Source organism: Nerophis lumbriciformis, linkage group LG01 (genome assembly GCF_033978685.3).
Source record: "Nerophis lumbriciformis linkage group LG01, RoL_Nlum_v2.1, whole genome shotgun sequence".
NCBI lineage: Eukaryota > Metazoa > Chordata > Actinopteri > Syngnathiformes > Syngnathidae > Nerophis > Nerophis lumbriciformis.
This window is the reverse complement of record NC_084548.2, coordinates 40,259,525-40,282,830: the sequence shown is the minus strand read 5'-3', so window position 1 is coordinate 40,282,830 and position 23,306 is coordinate 40,259,525. Positions and strand designations below refer to the sequence as shown.

The 23,306-nt window shown below is 39.2% G+C and overlaps 1 protein-coding gene across 2 annotated transcripts in view; it reads right to left on the bottom strand.

The window, feature by feature from the left end:
* pcbp4 (poly(rC) binding protein 4) overlaps positions 1 to 23,306 on the bottom strand; it is a 92,123-nt gene that overhangs the window by 11,642 nt on the left and 57,175 nt on the right. For both annotated transcript variants that reach the window (XM_061981155.1, XM_061981156.1), the window contains exons 7-9: positions 20,428 to 20,556; positions 12,655 to 12,729; positions 6,016 to 6,087 (exon numbers count right to left, since the gene is read on the bottom strand). In XM_061981155.1, coding sequence (XP_061837139.1) covers positions 6,016 to 6,087; positions 12,655 to 12,729; positions 20,428 to 20,556 — 276 coding nt within the window. The remainder of the gene's footprint in view (positions 1 to 6,015; positions 6,088 to 12,654; positions 12,730 to 20,427; positions 20,557 to 23,306) is intronic.

Sequence of the window (23,306 nt, the reverse complement as noted above, 5' to 3'; positions counted from 1 at the left end):
CTAGGGGCCCTTGATGGAGGGGGGCCCAGAGAGGCCCCTTATGATGATGAAATTATAATACAGAAAAAATAATGACACCGTGTTGGGGGCCCTGTAAAGATTCTTTTCATGGGGCCCAAAATCCCTAGCGGCGCCCCTGATCGGACATCCCTAATTATTATTTGAAACTCGATTTTGCATGTCACTATAAAGTTATATAAGCCTTGCTTGTTCAATATTCAATGCAAAACTTGTTTGGGTCCCTATTAAAAGGTTAATTTGTTCAACCTTGGCCCGCGGCTTTGTTCAGTTTTAAATTTTGGCCCACTCTGTATTTGAGTTTGACACCCCTGGTGTAGCAGAAAAAAACACTACCAACATGTACAGAATGTGCAGCAAGTACAAACAACAAAGCAGCACCATCTGTTAATTTGTAGACTGTTAATAATCTGATTTAAAAATGTTTCACAAGACAGCCCTACTTATTCAGCCCCACTGATAACACATCCATAATAGTTTAAATATTTTAATGCCATTCTAACTCGTGTTATAGTGAATCTCATTCGGTTGAAATAATAAACACTAGGAATCATTTATCTTTTGATTCTTAACGTGGGCAAAATATTATAAGACAATTGCAATAAGCTTTGTTCAGTCTTTATTGACACCATCATCATCAGCACATGCCAGATGGTCAGTCACGAAATGTAAACTCACATAAGTGAACCCCCATGTTGTTTTACTCTATCCATCAGCCCCTCTAACCCTCCTCACCCTGTCATGTAATTAGTGCGGGTGGTGTCTATGCAGGCCTGCATCAATATATTTCTGGTCAGAGCAGACAGCACTCAGCTTAACTCAATTCTGCCCGACGCCAGCAGTCTGCCTCCTATCAAGAGTCCATCCATGCTCATGAAGTAGAGATAAGACCTCACCCTTCAAATGCATCATCCATGCTGCCTTAATACTTAAAAGTAGCAAACAACAAAAAGTAACAGCAATATTTCAGGTTGTTTTTACTAGGGATATATACCAAACATTGGTATTTTTTTGGTACCTCAGTAGGGGCAATCTAAGAGGACCGTTAAGATTCTGGATTAATGATATGGCTATTGGTATTTTTCATTTTTTTTATCCAGCTGACCATTTTTTCCAGTTGACACACATGCGCTGTCACTTTCATTCAGGTGCCGCTGCAATGCATTAAAAAAGACACGTACAGGTAGGTTCTGACAGGGTGCTCGGCGATTATAAAATCATGATACATTTCAGGTCAACCACGGTGATTAGCTGTGAGCATATATTACTCAATCAAACTTGGTGGAACAGCCATTCAAAGTCAACTTTTTACCGCCTCACTTCCGGTTACAAGGTACAGAGAAGTAAACGGAATCATAGGATGACCGAACCTGAAGAAACAAAATGAATGTCAGTAGTAACTCGGAGTTATCTACATTGTAAAAAATGACCGTAAAAACTACGGCAAGCAATTGTTAAACAGCAACAGAAAAACACCGTAAAATCCAAAATAGTTTATCAGAGTAGTAAATGCAGTGGATTCCTGCAAACCAAGAAACAGGAGATAACCTAAATTACTATGGTTATAATATGTGTAAAACACAGGGCTTTATTGTGAAAATAATGAAAAATTGTACAATTCATTTGCAAATACTGTAATGTCACATGCATGCAAATACTCTAAAATGTACGGTATTATTCTGTCTAAATTAAAGATTTTGCAGATTGTACATTTAAATGTACAGCATACCTTCAATGTTTTAGGGGTTTGCGTCAAATCATTACCCTAGTTAACTTTTGACTAACAACACCTTTTCCTGTATTTTTGTGGCAAGTCGTTTTAGAGATTGAGGGGTTATGTCTATGTGCTTCATTTCAAAGTGCATGGAAATAAACCCCACTGTGTGTTTAAGTGTGTTGGAACTGGTTGCGAGCAACTATTAAAAAGATATGGAACATTTAAGGCTCATTTTTAATAGCTCACTTGAAGGAACATGTTGCATAAGGCCATGTTGTGAATTGTCCAGTGAAAGGTTGTACAAAACATTTCAAGGTAAAATCCTCATGTACCGCTCACTGTCTCGGAAACCCAGGCATTTTGCAGATATTAGTAATTGTCACAGGGCAGCATGGTATGCAGTGGTTTGTGCTTGTGCCTTGCAGTGAAAATGTCCTGGGTTTGATTTCCGGGCCAGGGGGCTTTTTGCATGTTTGCATGTTCTATACGTGACTGAGTGGATTCTCTCCGGGTACCCCGGCTTCCTCCCACATCCTGGGGATAGGCTGAAGGGTAACACTAAAACAGGCCCCTTTTTGTTTTACGGTAAATTCCTGGCAACCACAGCTGCCAGTATTTTACCGTAAATTCTATAGTTTTTTTTTGTAAACATGTTAACAATATTTCAGTTTTTTTACATAGTAATTTATCGTCAGCAAAAACAGTTATCAACTGTAAAATTAACAGATACAACATCAACATAACCGGAATGTTCTATACATGGTTACTGTATTTTTTTTACAGTGAATTCCTGGCAACCACAGCTGCCAGTGTTTTAGTGTAAATTGTGTGGATTTTTTTTTTTTTTTTTTACAGTGTATGACTTACACATCACTGGAATTGTGGACAGAATTTAAGGTTTGCTAAAAACACAATCTAAATGTGAAAACGTTGCGGAAATTGGCCTAATGTGACAGAAATGCTGTCATTGAGAGAGAAAGGGGAAATTACGTTTACGGGGACAGTGTACTTGACAAACACTCACCTCCATGGAGCCTGGCCAGTCGGCCAGCACCTTTCTTGGGCTATCTTTGTGCCTGCCTCCTTGAAACACAGCCACCTCAAACTACAAAACTAACTCCAGAATACAGAACCCGATAGTTCCCAAATTTGATGACTACTTTATCCAAAAGCTGTGTGAAAAAACATTGTGCTACTACTGCCAATGCTAAGAAGTTGTGGACGCAACCAGCAATCTTCATTGGTAAGTTAATGATAACTTGACAGCTTTTAATACTATAGTTGGGCCATCAGTGTTAAAATAACAACTGATGCATCCTTCTTTTACTTTTAAACATGTAAACTCAAATGTTTTGGTACATTGTTATTGTGCTTTTTCTGATTTCATTTCCTTTTTGTCTTTACTCAGAATGTTAATAAAATGTTGAACTAGTCCCGAGTTTATTTGGTTTGTAGTATAATTGCTTTAAAACTAGCAGTTTACAAACAATTTTTAAAAATGTGATATTAATCGAGATCGGATGATTAAAAAAATAAATAAACCATGACCCTTTTTTTGTCATATATCGCCCAGCCCTAGGATCTAATAGTGAGCTTGGAATAATCACAAATAAGGAAGAAACACCCCACAAAGGTTTTTTACACAACGATGTTTCCTCCTCAAAAGTCCCTTAAAGTCACACACGCTTGGAGTTAGAATCAGTTTGAAGTGAACACGACTTATTTAACTGCCACTACTGCGCTTCATTAACCGTCATCGTAGCGATCCAGTAATCCCCAGGCCAATATTAATCCACTCAAAACAGTGGAACATTTAGGTAATATAATAATCCATAAAGTTTCTCAAAAGCAAGATAGCATCCGCTGACAGGTGTGTAGTCAACGTCTGACGTCACTCCATCGTGCTGCGCTCGCGTGGCATCAAAACAAACCTTGCCTAAAAGCACACCCACCTAATATGCTAATTGATTGTATTGATTTACAGTATTTGATCTATTTTATATGATAAATCATGTAAAACATGTGCTCTGCACATGAATGCCATTCATGAATATTATTTCTAATGTAAATGTAATGAATAGAAACACAGTGATGGATCTGTGTGGGCTGTACAAGACGATGACATACTGTACCACCTGCATTGCACCTTGCTCTGCAAACATTGTTGACTTGTTTAAGTCTTAAAAAACAGGTGTTGATATAAGACTTCCCTGCTGTGAGATGGTGGTGTACAACCTCTTGTACTAATAAAAATGCTAATAAAAAAATATTTTTTCATATCTATATTTACAACAATGATATATAGCACCAATAAAAAGTACAGATGAATACCGGTATCGATAAGGAATATCGATATTGGCTTTGATAAAATCTTAAACGATATACATCCCTAGTTATTACTAACATCAAATAGTGATCTTAAAGGCCTACTGAAACCCACTACTACCGACCACGCAGTCTGATAGTTTATACATCAATGATGAAATCTTAACATTGCAACACATGCCAATACGGCCGGGATAGCATACTAAAGTGCAATTTTAAATTTCGCGCGAAATATCCTGCTGAAAACGTCTCGGTATGATGACGTCAGCGCGTGACGTCACGGATTGTAGAGGACATTTTGAGACAGCATGGTGGCCAGCTATTAAGTCGTCTGTTTTCATCGCAAAATTCCACAGTATTCTGGACATCTGTGTTGGTGAATCTTTTGCAATTTGTTCAATGAACAATGGAGACAGCAAAGAAGAAAGCTGTAGGTGGGAAGCGGTGTATTGCGGCCGACTGCAGCAACACAAACACAGCCGGTGTTTCATTGTTTACATTCCCGGAAGATGACAGTCAAGCTTTACCATTGGCCTGTGGAGAACTGGGACAACAGAGACTCTTACCAGGAGGACTTTGAGTTGGATACGCAGGCACGGTACCGTGAGTACGCATGCAGCTGCGGCTTCCAAACATTTGATCGCTTGCCCGTACGTGCGTGCCGCTATGTGCATGTCACGTACGTAACTTTGGGGACTTTGGGGAAATATATGTGCTGTATGAACTTTGGGGAGGTGAACGGTACTTTGGGCTGTGGGATTGAGTGTGTTGTGCAGGTGTTTAAGTTGTATTGGCGGGTTATATGGACGGAAGGGGGGAAGTGTTTGTTATGCGGTATTAATTTGTGGCATATTAAAGATAAGCCTGGTTGGGTTGTGGCTAATAGGGTATATATATGTCTTGTGTTTATTTACTGTTTTAGTCATTCCCAGCTGAATATCAGGTCCCACCCGCCTCTCACAGCATCTTCCCTATCTGAAACGCTCCCACTGCCCTCTAGGGACGGCGTGGCGCAGTGGAAGAATGGCCGTGCGCGACCCGAGGGTCCCTGGTTCAATCCCCACCTAGTACCAACCTCGTCATGTCCGTTGTGTCCTGAGCAAGACACTTCACCCTTGCTCCTGATGGGTGCTGGTTAGCGCCTTGCATGGCAGCTCCCTCCATCAGTGTGTGAATGTGTGTGTGAATGGGTAAATGTGGAAGTAGTGTCAAAGCGCTTTGAGTACCTTGAAGGTAGAAAAGCGCTATACAAATACAACCCATTTAGTCCTTCACTCTCACTTTCCTCATCCACAAATCTTTCATCCTCGCTCAAATTAATGGGGAAATCGTCGCTTTCTCGGTCCGAATCGCTCTCGCTGCTGGTGGCCATGATTGTAAACAATGTGAGGATGTGAGGAGCTCCACAACCTGTGACATCACGCTACTCGTCTGCTACTTCCGGTAGAGGCAAGGCTTTTTTATCAGCGACCAAAAGTTGCGAACTTTATCATCGATGTTCTCTACTAAATCCTTTCAGCAAAAATATGGCGATATCGCGAAATGATCGTGTACGACACATAGAATGGACCTGCTATCCCCGTTTAAATAAGAAAATCGCATTTCAGTAGGCCTTTAAATTGCAATTTTTCTTCAACCCTGGACTTATTTATCAGTATCTAGGTCTTCTGTCATGGAATAGGAATATTTCTTTGTGTGCTGCGTGAGCAATGCTGGACAAAAAAAGGGTGGCATCATGTTTCAGAAGGGGTTAGAGCTCTCATGACAAGCTGGAACAATAGCTGCAGCTTCCACTCAGCTGTTGTTTTTAATGTCGCATGCCAGAGGATGGACCGTTTAAATTTGGACTCGCTACCCGAGCTCCTCCACAGCCATCCCCGCCTAACATTTGGAGATTGTTTGATATTAAAATGACAAAAAACATTCTTAGACTTCAGAGAAATGAGGACACATACCTGCTGCAGGTCAAGGCCACCCTGGGCGACTGAATACAGAGGATGGGGTGCAAAATCAGATGCTTCGAACACCTTGAAACACACGAGGGAAACAAGAGCTCATTACTACCATTTATTCTTATATTGTGCATTTTCAAAACAACTTTTAAAATTAAATATGTGATGGTTGAAGCAGCTTTTCCTTGTGTATTACATTTAATGAGTCCTTGAAGCAGCAGTTTTGACATTTTTACACACCTAACAGGGTTATAAGCAATGAGTCATCGACAGAGCCTTCTTGTCTCTTCTCCATTCTACCAGACAAGTAATACAAACATCAATTATCACCATGCGGCCGTTATTAAAGCCATCTCTCACTGACCTCCTGGATTTAATTTGAAAGCCTATTATGAGGGATATCGCAAACACAACACCATTCAGCAAAGCAAAGAACTGTGTCAGAACTGCTGACAGCTATGCCGAGTATCTGCACGTCGCCTCGGCCTGAGGAGACGGCAGGTCTCCAGTCTCACTTGCTAATCTTGTGACTCACTCCAGGGCAGGGTAGATGTGTGTGCCTTCCCTAACAGCAGCCGTGACGAACACTCACACACACACACACACACACACACACACACACACACACACACACACACACACACACACACACACACACACACACACACACACACAGAGAGAGATAAGCCTTACCATGATTTTAAATTCTAATTTTAGTTGTATTTCTAATAATTACCAGAATTTTTTTTTTTAAATCCTGCAGACGTGCTTGAAAATAGGCTGAAAAGAGTCAGTGGAGTGCTTAGCAAAAACACCAATATGATATTCTACCCATGATTTCTCATACATTAAGAACAAAAAAAAAAACAGTGGGGTCATTAAGAAGAAAAAGGTTGATGAAGGCCTCAGTTACCTCATGCTTTCGGTCTCTCCTAGAAGGGGGGGAGGGGGGGGGGGTTACCCACATATGCGGTCCTCTCCAAGGTTTCTCATATTCATTCACATCGGCGTCCCACTTGGGGAGTTTTTCCTTGCCCTTATGTGGGCTCTGTACCGAGGATGTCGTTGTGGCTTGTGCAGCCCTTTGAGACACTTGTGATTTAGGGCTATATAAATAAACATTGATTGATTGATTGATTGATTGATTGAAGCGTCTTGTGTTTTAAAATGTGTTTGACAGAATAAAAAGATAAAATGCGTGATTGTTCAGTTCTCGTTTTGTAAACCAAAAATATTTTTGATAAATTTGAAGAGAAAAGAGGTAAATGGGTTATACTTGTATAGCGCTTTTCTACCTTTAAGGTACTCAAAGCGCTTTGACACTATTTCCACATTCACCCATTCACACACACATTCACACACTGATGGCGGGAGCTGCCATGCAAGGCCCTAACCACGACCCATCAGGAGCAAGGGTGAAGTGTCTTGCCCAAGGACACAACGGACGTAACGAGGTTGGTAGATGGTGGGGATCGAACCAAGAACCCTCAGGTTGCTGGCACTCTCGCAACTGCGCCACGAGGTGTTGGTCTATGAACCAAACTTCTGATCTCTAATGGTTGTCAGGCCAGAACAAGTCAACAACAACTTCACTCTTCTCACAATTTGTTAATAAAGGCAAAAATGCCTATTGTAGTTTGTATTTTTAATTGTGATGGTTTAGCAAATGTCTCTGAGAGGAATGACATTTTTATGTGGTTAAAAGACAAAACAGATATTTAAATTGTTTGTATGCAGGAAAAAAAACATTGAATTCAAAAGAATGTAGGTTATACACTATACTCGATCTCCAAATATAAAGAGGGTAGATAGATTTTAATAGACTTAACAGTATAACTCTTATGATAAGGGTGGAATACATTTTTTAAAAATTTAAGCGATTGACTGTTCCTTGAAACCCTTATGGGTTGCTAAAATGCATCATAAAAAACAATGGCGCACTAGACAGAGATGAGATTCAGCCTTTTTCTTTTTCTCCAATAAAATGATTCCCTTTTACCAATTAAAAACAATTAGGGCTGTCAATGTTGATGCGAAAACGCATGTGATTCATTTAAAAAAAATATTGCGTTATCATAAATGAATCAAAATTAATCACACCATTTGATATCGCCGAACGTAAAGCCAGAAGTCGGCGCCTATTGTTACCCGGAGCAAAGATGAGCGATGTGAGGCGGCCATTTTCACTTCAAAAGACACTCCGAGGGAACTAAAGATAAAACTGACGTAATTTGTTGGCATTGCAACGACAAACCGTCTTAAAATCGGAGCTCAACGAGTTTAAAATAGTATCTTAAAGCGATGCACATACAGGGTTTACGCGGGGAATTTAAAGTCATTAAATTAATTTAGCAAAAATGTTGACTTTACATGTCATTAAAAACCATTAAATTAGATTTCCAAAGAAATTAAAAAGGTTTATACATTTGTAGAACTGCGCTGATGGTAGTAAGTCAATCAATCGACTGTAAAATGAAAATGAACTCAATAACTTTATTGTAGCCTGTGTTTCATTTCTCCGGCTGTGGCTTTCAAACTGCAAACAAAAGGTCTTGTAAGGTTTGAAAGCGTGATAAGCGCTGCCTCCATACGGCAAATGAAACGGTTCTGGGGTCCCAAATGTTGCCATTATTTGATGACTGTAGGTGTGTAGTCCTTAACTGTGACATCATGGCATGTTCATGAGGAAGCTGAGCTTGTTTTTTACAGCTAACTCGGCTAAGTGTGGTGACGCACGTCTCGTGACCTACGGTGGCCTAGAACGGACAACCACGGCACATCGCACAATAGACACAACTCTTTATTCTCTGACATTCCCACAATAAATTAATTAGAGTTCCTACAGCTGCCTGACACTTTATAAATAACTTGATATCTACTGTACCCATTTTAAACAACTGAGAGGGTGTAAAATACAATCTATTCATAATGTGTAATTGACTCAGTTTTATTTTTAATGCATCTAAAGGATGCAAATACCTTTCTATGATGTGTCTTGTAGTAAAGGGTTAAGAGGAAAAGTAAATGTAGATGCAAATACTGCACCATGTTAAGTTGTTTATGGGTGCGTTTAGTATCTGTACGTTGTTTGCTATATTACAATAACATATATATACTTTCAAAATGTGCTCTTAATTCTTACTACTCTTACTGTCACAAAGTTTTAAGCAAATTCATGCCTTGCAGTTTATTAAAACGTGTAAAAACATGTTTTGATTACATTCTGACAACAAAATTGCATTTGTTTCTAAATATTGGGCTATTTTCTTTAAGAAATTCTAAATATACAAGCAAGTAATAACCTGTGATTAATCTCGATTAATCACAGCTCAAGAGTGTGATTAATCTGATTAAAAAATTAATCAATTAACAGCCCTATTGAAAAATATGTTATAATAGTTTAAAAGAGTTACTTAAGAGTTAATCACCATTCTACAATGATGCAATGAAAGTGTGGTTGAACTTTCAATACCACCCTTTAGACATAATTGCTGTGGATTATATCAAACCCGGAAATGTGTCTTATTAATTTATGAAATATAACAAAAAAAAAGTGTATCATCACCGAATACAAATATTTTCAATGATCCTTGAATATATCGCCAGTCCGACTTACGCAACAGCACACCATTGACCAAATTAAAAGCAATTAAGATGCCGTACCCATCCAAAGTGATATATATGGCGGTATTGATGAATAACATGTCAAAACACAGTTTAGGTATCAAACACATTTCTTTGCACAGAGAAATCAACAATTGAGATATTAGGGACAATATAAAGTTTATTGTCCCAGGCTTAGTTGAAGAAAGTCCTCTTGAAGATGAGAATCGTCCCAGTCACGTTTTCTTCTTTATTTCGTTCTTGGCTCGAATAGTATAGGGAATGAGCAGCCCTAATGGGTCATACTGTCAGGCTAAAACCCGGTAGATGTTGAACATTGTAGGCTGAAGCTGCTCTGTGTGGCTGTAAGTGATGATATCTGGTTTGCAGTGCCAGTGGAGTCTCAGAGTTCAATCTGGTGGATCTGCTCCTTCTATTGACAGCCACAGATCTCTGGATTCAGATGTCAGTTCAGGGGCCATATGACTGATAATGTCCACACATCAGTAGCCCACTGTCGCAGTTCAAGAATCATCATCAAGAATGGCATGCGTCTCAAGTTTCTGCTTACCATTGTAGAGGAAGACTTTGACCATTTGCTGTATAACAAAGCATGGCTACTTCTCATAGCAAGATGTTGATAATAAGTAACTGGTTGTACAGTCTCTGGAGGTGGTTGCTCTAAAGATTTCTTCCACATCCCTATCAACACTTCTCAGATTTGATCCAAGCTGCTGTTTGGTCTGTGGTGAAACTTCTGAAATTTGTTAAAATAATGTTGCACTGTATGACAATAATGACAGTATTTCTTGGGTTTGGTCTGAGGTCGGATTGGCCCTGCGATGAGTTGGGGACTTGTCCAGGGTGTACCCTGCCTTCCGCCCGAATGCAGCTGAGATAGGCGCCAGCACCCCCCCGCGGCCCCAAAAAGGACTAGCGGTAGAAAATGGATGGATGGATGGTCTGAGGTCGGACTGAGGTTATGTCCCAGGTGGCTTGGTAGTAGGATCTGTACCAGTAAATACTATAGTAGGATGTGCATCTGACTTCAGCTGCCTGGGCTTGACTCTGTGACGCTCATCTCCAGATGACTGTGGGTGAGATGGTTGTGAGTAATTTTCCTCAAGCCTGACTTCGTATTAGAGCTACTTTGAGAAATGCACCAAAGTTGGAATTGGAGTGTGGATGTAATGAATGAAACATTTTAATTGAGCTTTAAGTTCATGTGGCAGCTTTAACAAAACTGTGAAGTGTGCGACCCATATTACAACTCAGTCTTTCCATCATTACCCATCTGAATCAGCATTCCTATAATTCTGATAAACAATTAAGTTATACTTCATGCACTCTGTTGTGTCTTCAGGTAGGATATTGTCCAGTACCAATTTAAGACGGGCAAACTGTCGGGGGTCATCCTCGGGGAGATGGGCAATATAAGGCGTTGGTCCTGTGTATACAGTCTCTGTTGAAAGCAGTTCAGATGGGAGTGTGTATGGCTCTGCATACTGTGAAGTGTCCATGAGCCCTGGTTCATTGAGGGAAGGATGTAATACTGGAGGCAGTGGATCATCAGATGGTGGAACAGCTACTGCCTCAGGACATGACAAGTATGTTGGATCAGTCACTTGTTAACTGGAATGTGGATGGGGAGGGGATGTACTTCCTGGCGGATAATAAGGTACATACACAGCAGCAATGTCATCAGATTGCACAGACGTTCTTTGAGCTGGATAGGGAGGCTGAGGAACTGTTCTCAATGCGAGGGTGCTGAAAAAACCTTGCATTTTCCATCTTGGTCATGGTACCCCCCTAATTTCCAACAGCGCTGAAAAAAACTACTTCTTGGCTGACATTCTAAGGCACTGGTCTTTCTGGAGTGTAGAGAGGAGGAGGAGCCTGAGTGCAACCTCCATTGTAGGAATGATCATCGAGTTTATTTGAAGGGAGCAGATGTCCTGGGAAAGGAATTCATCAAGGTAACAAGGCTGACGAACATCACAACGAGGACAGCCATTATAGAACTGAAGAAGTTGAGGATCCTGCTCGAAGGACCATGTAAAGGAGGTGTAGGTCTACTATCCAAATGTGTGACCGTTAATAGACTGCATAAGACAACTGGTTTAAATCCTCAATCTCCCTCGGTTGTCAGGCAAGAACAACGAGCCAATGTCATCTTTACTAATAAAGATGTTTATGATGTGAATGATGTTTATGGTTTCAATAAACATAAACAAGGTAAAATAAGTAATCCACTAAACAGTGCAAGGCATATGTCATCTAACTAAAACAGATTGATATTATAACTAAATTGAAAAAAAAAAACATCAAAAATAATGCAACAAATAGAAATACTGTGATTTGTGTGAATCCTCGCCATGTACAACAATTTCAAACAGTCCTTGAATGCATGTGACAGATATGGCAATACCAATGAATAACATGTTGAAAAAAAACAAAAAAATGTTTGCACAGAGAAATCAACACTAGAATCCACTTTAGTCACTGAACATGCACAGAAAGATGCACACTCAATACTGCTGGAATGGTCTGAGGAGGTGACTGTCCTCTGATGGCTGCTACCTGTACACTGACGAGGGGCGATTGTCTAACTGAGGAAGAAGCAAACTCCGACTGATTGAGCGGGACATATGACTATTATGGCATGCAGACATTTTGAGACAAAGCTGCTATGACATCCCCCTAAAATACATTTAATCAGGTTGCTTTTATTTCATGTTTTCCTCCTCATAACTTTTACGGGACATATTTATATGGAAGTGTATGTGGGGATCACCACATTATGTTGTGATGTGCACTCATTTATTTTCTTTCTTTGTCATTTTGACTTGGCAAGCGTGATCAGCATTCAAGTACATTTCTAAAGCCTAATCGTTAGACCTTTCCCCGATGAGCTTTTCGTGTTTATGTCCTGCTCAATGTGTTCATTAACATGCATTTTGGCTGCTTAAATGAAATGTGACTGCAAGCATCCAATCTGACCCCTCATGCCCCGCCAAAGGGACTTCATTACTTCCTCACCTGGTTGCCCGCGATGAGGAGGGCGGCTGGTGAAGGGCTCGGCCGATAAGGGATGGTGGCGCCCTTCGGGGGAGACTGAGGAGTAAAAAATAACAAGCAGTGAAGTGAAGCTGTCAAACATTTTCGCTCTGAGAGCCAATGAAGCTGCACGCTACATTGACGCACAATAACAATTAATGATGTTCTAAACTGCTAATGAGCTTTTTCCTCGTTCTTGTTTTTTCTTTGGTTCAAATTGGTAATTTGTTGAATAACAGAAGCTCTGCAGTAGATGATAGCTGGGAGCTTTAGTTTCCATCAGCTTCCGCGTTGACTCCTCTCTGGATAAATCACACATCGGCTCACTGAGAGACAATTCAAGATAAAACTCTTCAAAGGCCAATTAGAAAAGGAGTTTATAAACTGTGCACGACATGGTTTGATGAGGATATCTTATCGAGTTAACCACAGAGTTGACGCTACGGTTTTGAGGGGCGAGGGGGCTTAAAAAAATGTAAAGCATCTTTTCTGCGGTAGCAGTCACAGCAAATTCTTTGTATAAATTTGCATAATTTAAATCTTGGAGCCCAAAGCAAGGAGCCGCTGGTACTGAATCCCAATGCAGCTTGCTTTGAAGAAAGCCCCTGCAAACTGGATCAAACTAGCAATTAGTCAGTCAGGTCCAGCTGCAGTGCTGAAACAACAGGGACTTGTGCACTTCCATGAAAGCACAGGAGGGAGACTATGCTTGTGGTGGGTTTTTTTTTAATCTCGTCTCCTGTTTCCTGTTGAGCTGATGTCTAAAGATGGACGGACCTTGCTATGTGTCTCTTCTCTTTTCTGTGTTCTACAGCGTTACAATAACATCAGAGCACAACCTTTTGACTCAGTGTGACAGTCAACGTGTTTGCTGCAAGTTCCTAATGTAATATTGTCTTCCACAATGAACAGCAATTAGAAAAGGTTACCGTAGACAAGTCAATAGCGTTGCTGTGCGTAGACAGAGAGAAATCATTTCGAAACGTTGAATAAATAAATATCTTTGAAGTGTAATGTTGTTCCCAGGCTTCAACATAAAACCTTAATCCTTAAGCTAAGTTTAAACTATCATTGCAACATTGGAAACAAGATTTTCACAACATGCTTATTCCCTCATCCCACAGTAGCCTCGTATTAGTCACTCATTTGACAACTTAAGAATGAAATGGTTTTAAATGGGTTGCACAGAAATTAAACTTCACTTATTAAAGTGCAGTTTCCATTTACTATTTTCAATCGCTGAAATAGGTTTATGTACTATACATGATCTGCATTTTGTATATGATGTATGGAATTTAAAAAAAGAAGATGTCCAGTAGAGGTGGGAATCTTTGGGCACCTTGCAATTTGATTAGGATTTCAATTCAGGAGCTACCATTCGATTAAAAATCGATTATTGAAGGATTTATAAATGTTATATATTAATACAGTTTTACATTTCTTTTCATTTCACCAAATAAGCGTTTATCACTTGCAACTTTAAAAAACAGTGCATTTGTAATAAGAAACAGTTAGATGAATTCTCACATTTACTAATGGAAATGTGTGCAAAACTGGAACATAAGTGCCCTAAAATAAAGGAGCTAGTCGGATCTCTCTGTGAGGTGGCTCGCTGCAGTCAGCCACATTTTAGAACTGCATTACTTTATTTACAATAAATACTTTGATTATCGATTATTGACGTTTACTAATCGATTTGATAATCATCCAAGTCTAAATCGTGATGCATCTTAAAATCGATTATTTACCCCACCTCTAATGTCCAGCATTGTGTATTCCTTCTTTTTGACAAATTATTAAACATCTTTGTTCAAGAGAAAGGTCCCTTTTCTGTCCCCCCTGTTCCAATTGTGCCATTGCAAGGATATGAGCATTCCTTGTTGAGCAACATACCTTTAAAGCTTTGTATTTCAAAATATGAGACATTTCCCTGTAAAACAGGGTTAAATAAAGCATTTTAATGCAAGGTTGAGTACAAAAATGATCTGCAAATCCAATCATGGCTGCCATTTCTTCCTCCGTGTGATATATTAAAGTCGGTGTTGCAAGTCTTACAAAAAAAAGCATGAGTGTGTTTGACCCTGGTTTTATTTCTTTGGGGATAATAAGTCTCCCATTTGTTATGATATTTACGCATTTAATTTTTTGGGGGCCAGAGAAGCCTTCTGTGACGGTCATGTCCATCAATCACTGGTATTTGAAATCCGCTGGGCTTCCTGTCCTGAGCCGCTCCACCCCTGTGTCACCATTGTCATCTACGCTGCGGTGCGCAACCAACCGTGTTTTACTGGTGTGATTGAAGTTTGAAGGCTGCAGGATGTGTCTTAAGCTAATGTTTACCGAGTGTTGCCGAGGCCAAGTGGACAAGAAGCTGAGCCGCTCCGTCTGCAGGCAGTTCCAGAGAGGATATATATATTTTTTTTTTTTTCAGGGGGCGGGGGGATTTTTAACTATGGCTGTTGGCTGTCAGAGTCTGTCAACTTTTCCTGCAGGCTCCCCCAGGGTTCAGTTTTGAGGCATATTCTTTTTACACATGCTACCACAAATTTTGAAGGCATTTCATACCACATGTACACGGATGATCTACGGTTATATTTCTCCTTTAACTCTGATAAAACACACAACATGGATGCACTGCAGGATTGTCTGACTGTAGGTAAGGACTGGACGGAGAGTAATGCTGCTAAAACAGAGGCGTTAAAGGGGAACATTATCACCAGACCTATGTAAGCGTCAATATATACCTTGATGTTGCAGAAAAAAGACCATATATTTTTTTAACCGATTTCCGAACTCTAAATGGGTGAATTTTGGCGAATTAAACGCCTTTCTACTATTCGCTCTCGGAGCGATGACATAACAACGTGACGTCACACCGGGAAGCAATCCGCCATTTTCTCAAATACATTACAAACACAGAGTCAAATCAGCTCTGTTATTTTCCGTTTTTTCGACTGTTTTCCGTACCTTGGAGACATCATGCCTCGTCGGTGTGTTGTCGGAGGGTGTAACAACACGAACAGGGACGGATTCAAGTTAAGTTAAAGTTAAAGTTAAAGTACCAATGATTGTCACACACACACTAGGTGTGGCGAAATTATTCTCTGCATTTAACCCATCACCCTTGATCACCCCCTGGGAGGTGAGGGGAGCAGTGGGCAGCAGCGGTGGCCGCGCCCGGGAATCATTTTTGGTGATTTAACCCCCAATTCCAACCCTTGATACTGAGTGCCAAGCAGGGAGGTAATGGGTCCCATTTTTTTTTTTTTAGTCTTTGGTATGACTCAGCCGGGGTTTGAACCCACAACCTACCGATCTCAGGGCGGACACTCTAACCACTAGGCCACTGAGTAGGTTGCACCAGTGGCCCAAAGATGCGAAAGTGGCAAGACATTGGACGTTTGTTCCGCACACTTTACCGACGAAAGCTATGCTACGACAGAGATGGCAAGAATGTGTGGATATCCTGCGACACTCAAAGCAGATGCATTTCCAACTGGACTGGACTGATCAGCTTACAGGAAAAGAGAGCGGATGAGGGTATGTCTACAGAATATATTAATTGATGAAAACTGGGCTGTCTGCACTCTCAAAGTGCATGTTGTTGCCAAATGTATTTCATATGCTGTAAACCTAGTTCAGAGTGGTTAGTTTCCTTTAATTCCAAACAAACACATACCAATCGTTGGTTAGAAGGCGATCGCCGAATTCGTCCTCGCTTTCTCCCGTGTCGCTGGCTGTCGTGACGTTTTCGTCGGTTTCGCTTGCATACGGTTCAAACCGATATGGCTCAATAGCTTCAGTTTCTTCTTCAATTTCGTCTTCGCTACCTGCCTCCACACTACAACCATCCGTTTCAATACATGCGTAATCTGTTGAATCGCTTAAGCCGCTGAAATCCGAGTCTGAATCCGAACTAATGTCGTTATATCTTGCTGTTCTATCCGCAATGTTTGTTTGTATTGGCATCACTGTGTGACGTCACAGGAAAATAGACGGGTGTATATAACGATGGTTAAAATCAGGCACTTTGAAGCTTTTTTTAGGGATATTGCGTGATGGGTAAAATTTTGAAAAAAACTTTGAAAAATAAAATAAGCCACTGGGAACTGATTTTTAATGGTTTTAACCCTTCTGAAATTGTGATAATGTTCCCCTTTAAATATTGCCCCTGACACTTCAACTTCAAAAGTGGCCTTGGTACAAACGTGCGCCCCAGTTTGAAAAACCTTGGGGTCATATTTGATCATCGCATGCTTCTTGATGAGCACATCAAAAGTATGACTTGCTACAACTTTTTTCACTTTGGAAAGATTTTTAAGCTCAGTTCCAAGATATCTTATTCTGAGGTAGAAATGATCATTAATGATCTTTTTGTTATGTATTGACTACTGCAATTCACTATTTACCTGTTTCAGCAAAACCTCATTTATAAGTCCAATATGCTTCCGCTAGGCTCCTGTTAAGATTTCATGGATTCAGTCATATTACTCCCATTTTAGCATCATTTCACTGGCTCCCTATTCCTAGCAGGATACAATCAATGCAATATTCTATCCATCACTTACAAGGTCTCTTCTCTGGCCAGTACTGTTGATCTTGTCTCTTTTCACTTACCTGTTTAGGTAACTCTGGTCTGCTGACTACTTGCTGTACCTTAAACAAAATGGCCTTTTGAGTCAGTTGCTCCTAAATGGTGAAATTGATTCATTTCCATCTGAACTGCCTTTAAAACATATCCAGACAAGGAGCCGCTAAAACACATGGGGCAGCGTGACTCAGAGCGGCCATCCAGAAACTTAAGGGTTCCTGGTACAAATCCATCTTCTGCCATCATAGTCACTGTCGTTGTGTCCTTAAGCAAGACACTTCACCCACTTGCAACCCACGCTGGTGTATAAATGTGAATAAATATTTGCTGGTGGTCGGAGAGGCCGTAGACCCAAATTGGAAGCCACTTTTCTATCAGTCTACCCCAGGGCAGCTGTGACTACAAATGTAGCTTACCACCACCACGGATTGAATGTAGAGTGAATGAATGATGGGTTCTCATGGTAATACACTGAGAGTCACTAAAAAAAATGCTATATAAATTTGGTTAATTATTGTTATCATTTGTTTAGGCATGTTTTTTTCTAATAATATTCTAGTTTTTTTCTAATAATATTCTATTATTTGTATTTGCAATATTTCTGATATTGATTATACATATATTGTATTTTGTTATTTGTATTTTACCCATGTGAAGCTACTTAAGTGCTATATAAATAAAATAGGCTAACCCACTTACCATTATGGATACAGAGCTAACTAATATTTCAACATCGATGGCTTTAAAATAACGGAAAATATGTTTTCAATGCAATAGATGGTAAACAGTGTGCAGCGGCAGTGTTTATGGATCTAACTAAAACATTTAATACAATTAATCCTCATATTTCAATGAAAATTTTAAACGGTATGGCATCAGATGGCTGGTCTTAAACTGGGTATGCAGCTACTTAACCAACACCAACACCAATACGTAAAGTGAGGCGGACACACATCGACAACGCTAAATATTGCTTGTGGCGTACCTCAGGGATAAATACAGGGACCAAAATTGTTCAATCTTTATATAAATGACATTTGTAAAGTTACAAAAGACTTAAAGTTAGTATTAGTTGCAGACAATACAACTGTGTTTTCGTTCAGGAGAGAACACACAGAAGTTAAAGAAGCCATATGTAATAATTTCATGTCAAGTCATCATTAAATGGCCCTGATATGTCAAAAGGCATTCATAAATGATGTTTTTTTTTAATACCTTTATAACTGATAACAATAATTCAGCCGGGATATGCTAATTTCAAAATTAGATTTACAGCCCCGACATCTTGTTATTGTTTTCATTTCGATGTCCCGCCCTCCACCGTTTGACCAATTAGAAAGTACGTGAGTGTGTCACATCCAGGTTGGCAGTTATGCACCGCCCTCTTCGTCTAGCTACTGCCACTGGTAAAGTTACTAAACATGTCAGACCTTAGTAAATCTAAAAGGCGTCGTTACGATTCTAAACTTATTCATAACAATGCCAGGAACAAAACAAGGATTTGTATCGGTGATGCCTTTGAAGGATGGAGACGATTGAAGGCGGAGACAATTTTTTCATCTGACGCCAAACTTGCTAATTTCCTCCTTGATACGTAAGTCAGTCTTATTACTTGTAATAAATGGAAATGGACATTTCGTATGTAAACTATATTGTCCAATCCAGTCTATGATCTTGTCTAACAAAGCTAGTATGTTCATGCAACGAAAACTTAGTGTGAAGACGCTTCGCTTTCCTTCCTAAAAATAGCCTAATTTCTGTGTAAAATGTGTTGGTTATAGATTTGTTATTGACAAAACGCTTGTTTATTCTGCTATTATTGTCCCAACACCTCAACCCCTAGTAAGAGGCAGTGGAAGCTTGAAGCTCCTTCGAGTAGCACAGTCGATCGAGCTGGATTCGACTGCGTATTTGGCAACCTCAGTCAGGGAGAGAGGGAGGGGACTACATAATTTTGACGGTGATTGCAGTACCATTTCTGTCCACATTATTACCTATGGCACCTTTAATACAAATAATTACAGAAGAAACTAATAAATTAAAAAGATAGTTTGACAAAAACTATCCTTAAACCCCCATAAAACAAAAATATTACGTTTCGGTAACCGTAGAAGAGAAAGTCAAACACAAATACAAATAGACGGAGTAGACATTGAAAGAGTAAATTAAATTACATTTTTGGGTGTAATATTAGATGATAAAATTAACTGGAAATCTCATATAAAAATATGCAACACAAGGTGGCAAGAAATACATCAATAATTAATAAAGCAAAATATGTTTTGCTTGCTAGTGTTACCGTATCTGAGTTGTTGGGCAGAAATATGAGGAAATAACTACAAAAGTACACTTAATTCATTGTGTGTAACAAAAGAGGTCCTTGAGTCAAAATATTGAAATTGAACAATATAGTGAATTTGCAAACAGCCAACATTATGTACAAATCAAACTATAACCTGATACCCAACAATGTACAACAATTATTCTCAACGAAAGAGGAAAAATATAACCTCAGAATTGTTTTTTACTTAAAACATCGGTATGCACGTACAACACTTAAAAACTTTAGTTTATCAGTATGTGGAATTAAATTATTGAATGGATCTATTAAAGAAGTCATACTATGTACTTATATGATCCATTTTAAGAAACTGTTCAAACTCACAGTGTTTACTATGTACAAGGAAGAATAATCATGAACTTATTGAAAATGAGATAATCTTATTCATCTCACTATATGAAATACAACTTACTTTACTATTTATTTGTAATTTTTTTAGAATGTTATTATTTATGACGTAAACTGTGTTCAAATTGAGAACAGGAAGTGAATCCAAGTCTTAGCAATTGCTGTGTAATGGAAAAGGGGTACGATTAAATTAGCTCTGCTTCTTCCTACTCCTTTTCAAACATGTTTAAAAGACAAACTGGAAATTGGGATCGATCATATTGTAATTGTATGCATGTTTGAAATAAACTTAAACCATAAATGTGGCTTCTGGGTAAGACATGAGTCTACAGCACAGGCTTACTGTCCTGTTGAAAATACCCTAAACCGTCGCCACTTTAGTGAAACAGATTATGCAAACAAAATGGACGTTTTTCTCTGAACAAACAGCTAAAGAGTGTGATGTAAAATCATTTTACTAAAATGTGTTTCCTACCTCCAGGATCACTGCACAGATGAGTTTGACACACTGGATTACGGAGTCCTGATTCCCAGATATCGTCACCCCTCGCTCAGTAGAGTTGGGCAGCAAATCCCCCGCCACCTGTATTTGAGCACCAGTGCTCTGCAAATGATAGGGTTTTTAAAGAAAGATTAGGCTGATAAGACAAGTTGTAATTCCACTGCTGCAGCTCCTCTACTGTACGTGTTTCGCTGCTATTGCCTCAAAGACCTTTTTTGGCCTTCTACATGCCTGATAAAGAATGCAGTACATTTAGTATCGGGGGAAGTGGCATGCTCCTAATGACTCTGCCGCTGAATGAAAATAGTGAGAATTAATCATGCTGCTAATCAGACTGTAGAATATTTAAAAGGCAGAAAAATCACAGCAAAAAATCTCTTTTTGCAGAACACTGCCAAGATCTTAAATGCCATTAGCCTGAGATATGTTAATTTCATCCAAAAGATCACATTGGCCTAAAAAATGAGTCACAATTATTTAATAGTCAATCTTTTGTATTCTTCTTTTTTTAACATTTGTTTATTGGATTTTTGACATACACAGTCCAGAAAAATGATTAAAGACATGTACAATTTTCTTTTTGTCCTCCCCCAAACAAGTAACCCACAAAAATGACCTATTTATAATATATATATGTCATGTCTGTGTGATCATGTCTTGTTTTAGTCATGTTCGGTTTTGTTTTTGGACTTTTTGTGCACTTTTGTTTGTTTTGTCACCATAGCAACCATTAGTTTCACCTGGTTCACATCCTCATGTCACGCACCTGTCTCACGTTTTCACATTTTGCGTCACGCACCTGCTGTCACTAATCATGTCACTATTATTTAAGCTCCCACTTGCCAGGCTGTCTTCCTGGCGACATCACCCTCTATACACCCTTGTTATTCATGCTTCATGCCATGCCACAGTAAGTGTTCATTAGTTTCACGTCCATAGTTTTGCCTTTGTCATAGTTTTTGTTTCATTAGCCAAGTTTTTGTACTTCCGCCTTGTGCGCGCTTTTCGTTTGTTCTTTTTGTTAGTGTAAAATAAAACATGTATCTACCTTCACGCCATGTCCAGTCCAGCTTTACTTGCATCTCGGGAAAACAACCACTCCAAAGTCCAAGTCTTGACAATATATATATATATATATATATATATATATATATATATATATATATATATATATATATATATATATATATATATATATATATATACATATATATATATATATATATATATATATATATAAAAACATACATTGGTCAAATAAGCACAGGCAAATATTGACATAAAGCCACGGACAACTGCACTCCAGAATGTCCCCAACAAGGTGCAGCAATACACAAAAGCAGACAAAAAGCTCATCAATTATCTACCTTTCAGTTACTTTTCAATCGGGGTTAAATTTGAGATCAGTCTCTTTTACATATTTTAGGAAACCACCCCATACTTCCTGAAACTTCACAGAACAACCATTCAATGTCAGCCTAATTTTCTCCAATTTAAGGAAATACAGAATATCTCTAATCCAGCAGGTGTGGCACAAAGGCGCTGCAGCCTTACAATTTAGCACAATGAGTCATCTAGCCAACAAAGTAGTGAACGCTACCAAGTTCCTTTTGGATTTGCTCAGAGACGATGACAGAGGGAGTAGCCCATATAGTCCGCTTAAAGAATTTGGTTCGATCTTTTCGCCAATTACCAAAGACAAAGTATTAAAAATGTCGGTCCCATAACTGCACAGGGATGGAGATTGTTGACACCAATCACATAATACCGATATTCCGTCATACATCTTAGCCAGCCGGTATAATAAGTACAATGTATTAGCTTGCGTTGGATCTAACCCTAACCCTAACCCTAACCCTATCTAGCATAAATAGAAGACTAAGTCACCCTAAACTTTTGCATTGTCTCAATACATCCCTGCCTTGTTTGCCTCAATCTGACACTCTCATCAGATTCTGCTCACGTAATCAACAATCTTGCTTGATTTTTGCTATAATCTATTTTATGAATCCCTTGACTTGCAGGGTTCGGAGAAAAATGTTTCGCAGTTGGATGGCTAAACCTTGAAACATTCATATTCTCCTGAGGATGACAACTTAACTCATCCGGTGTCATCATCAGTTCTCGTGAATACTTTGCTTAATACTTTGGAAAATAATGACCTTCCCACCAGCCTCAGTTCTACTTTAATGTTAATTAGGAAATGTTAGCATGAGCTGCGCCATGAGAGCACCGCCTTTGTAAGGATATTTGTATCCTGACATTAGCTGTGCTTTGGGAACAGAAATGGCTTTGAAAAATGTTAGACATTTAATTTTTCCATTCATCATCCTTAGTCTGCAGCTTTGGTGAAGCCTTATTACAGCTGTACATCAACCGGCCTGAGCGTTCTGTATCAATGCACTAAGAGACAATACAAGAGTTGTACATCAAAAACTGTCTTAGACCAGATATTAATGCTCAGTTTTCGCGGACACGGTAGCCACCAATTACTTTAGTAACCGAGTGATGTATTGAATAGTTTGTTTGATTAATCGAGTAATCAAACATATCACACTTTATAGCTTCACTGTGTATTTTACATAAAAAACACTTTTTCTGCTTGCTATAACATTGATTATTTTCCCTAATAAATGCACATTGTCAACATTTAAATTGCACTTTTACCATGTGTGCATTAATAAAAAAACACTCTCACCACTCTGATGTGAGCTCTATTGCAGCGGCCGCTTGCAAAGCTTTTTTCTAATTGGATTATTTGATTTAATCGAGTAATCGTTGTAGCCCTAGACAGGGTCAGAGAGGTATTCATGTAAGAATACGTTCACTTTTAAGAGTGTAGCTTGAGGTGG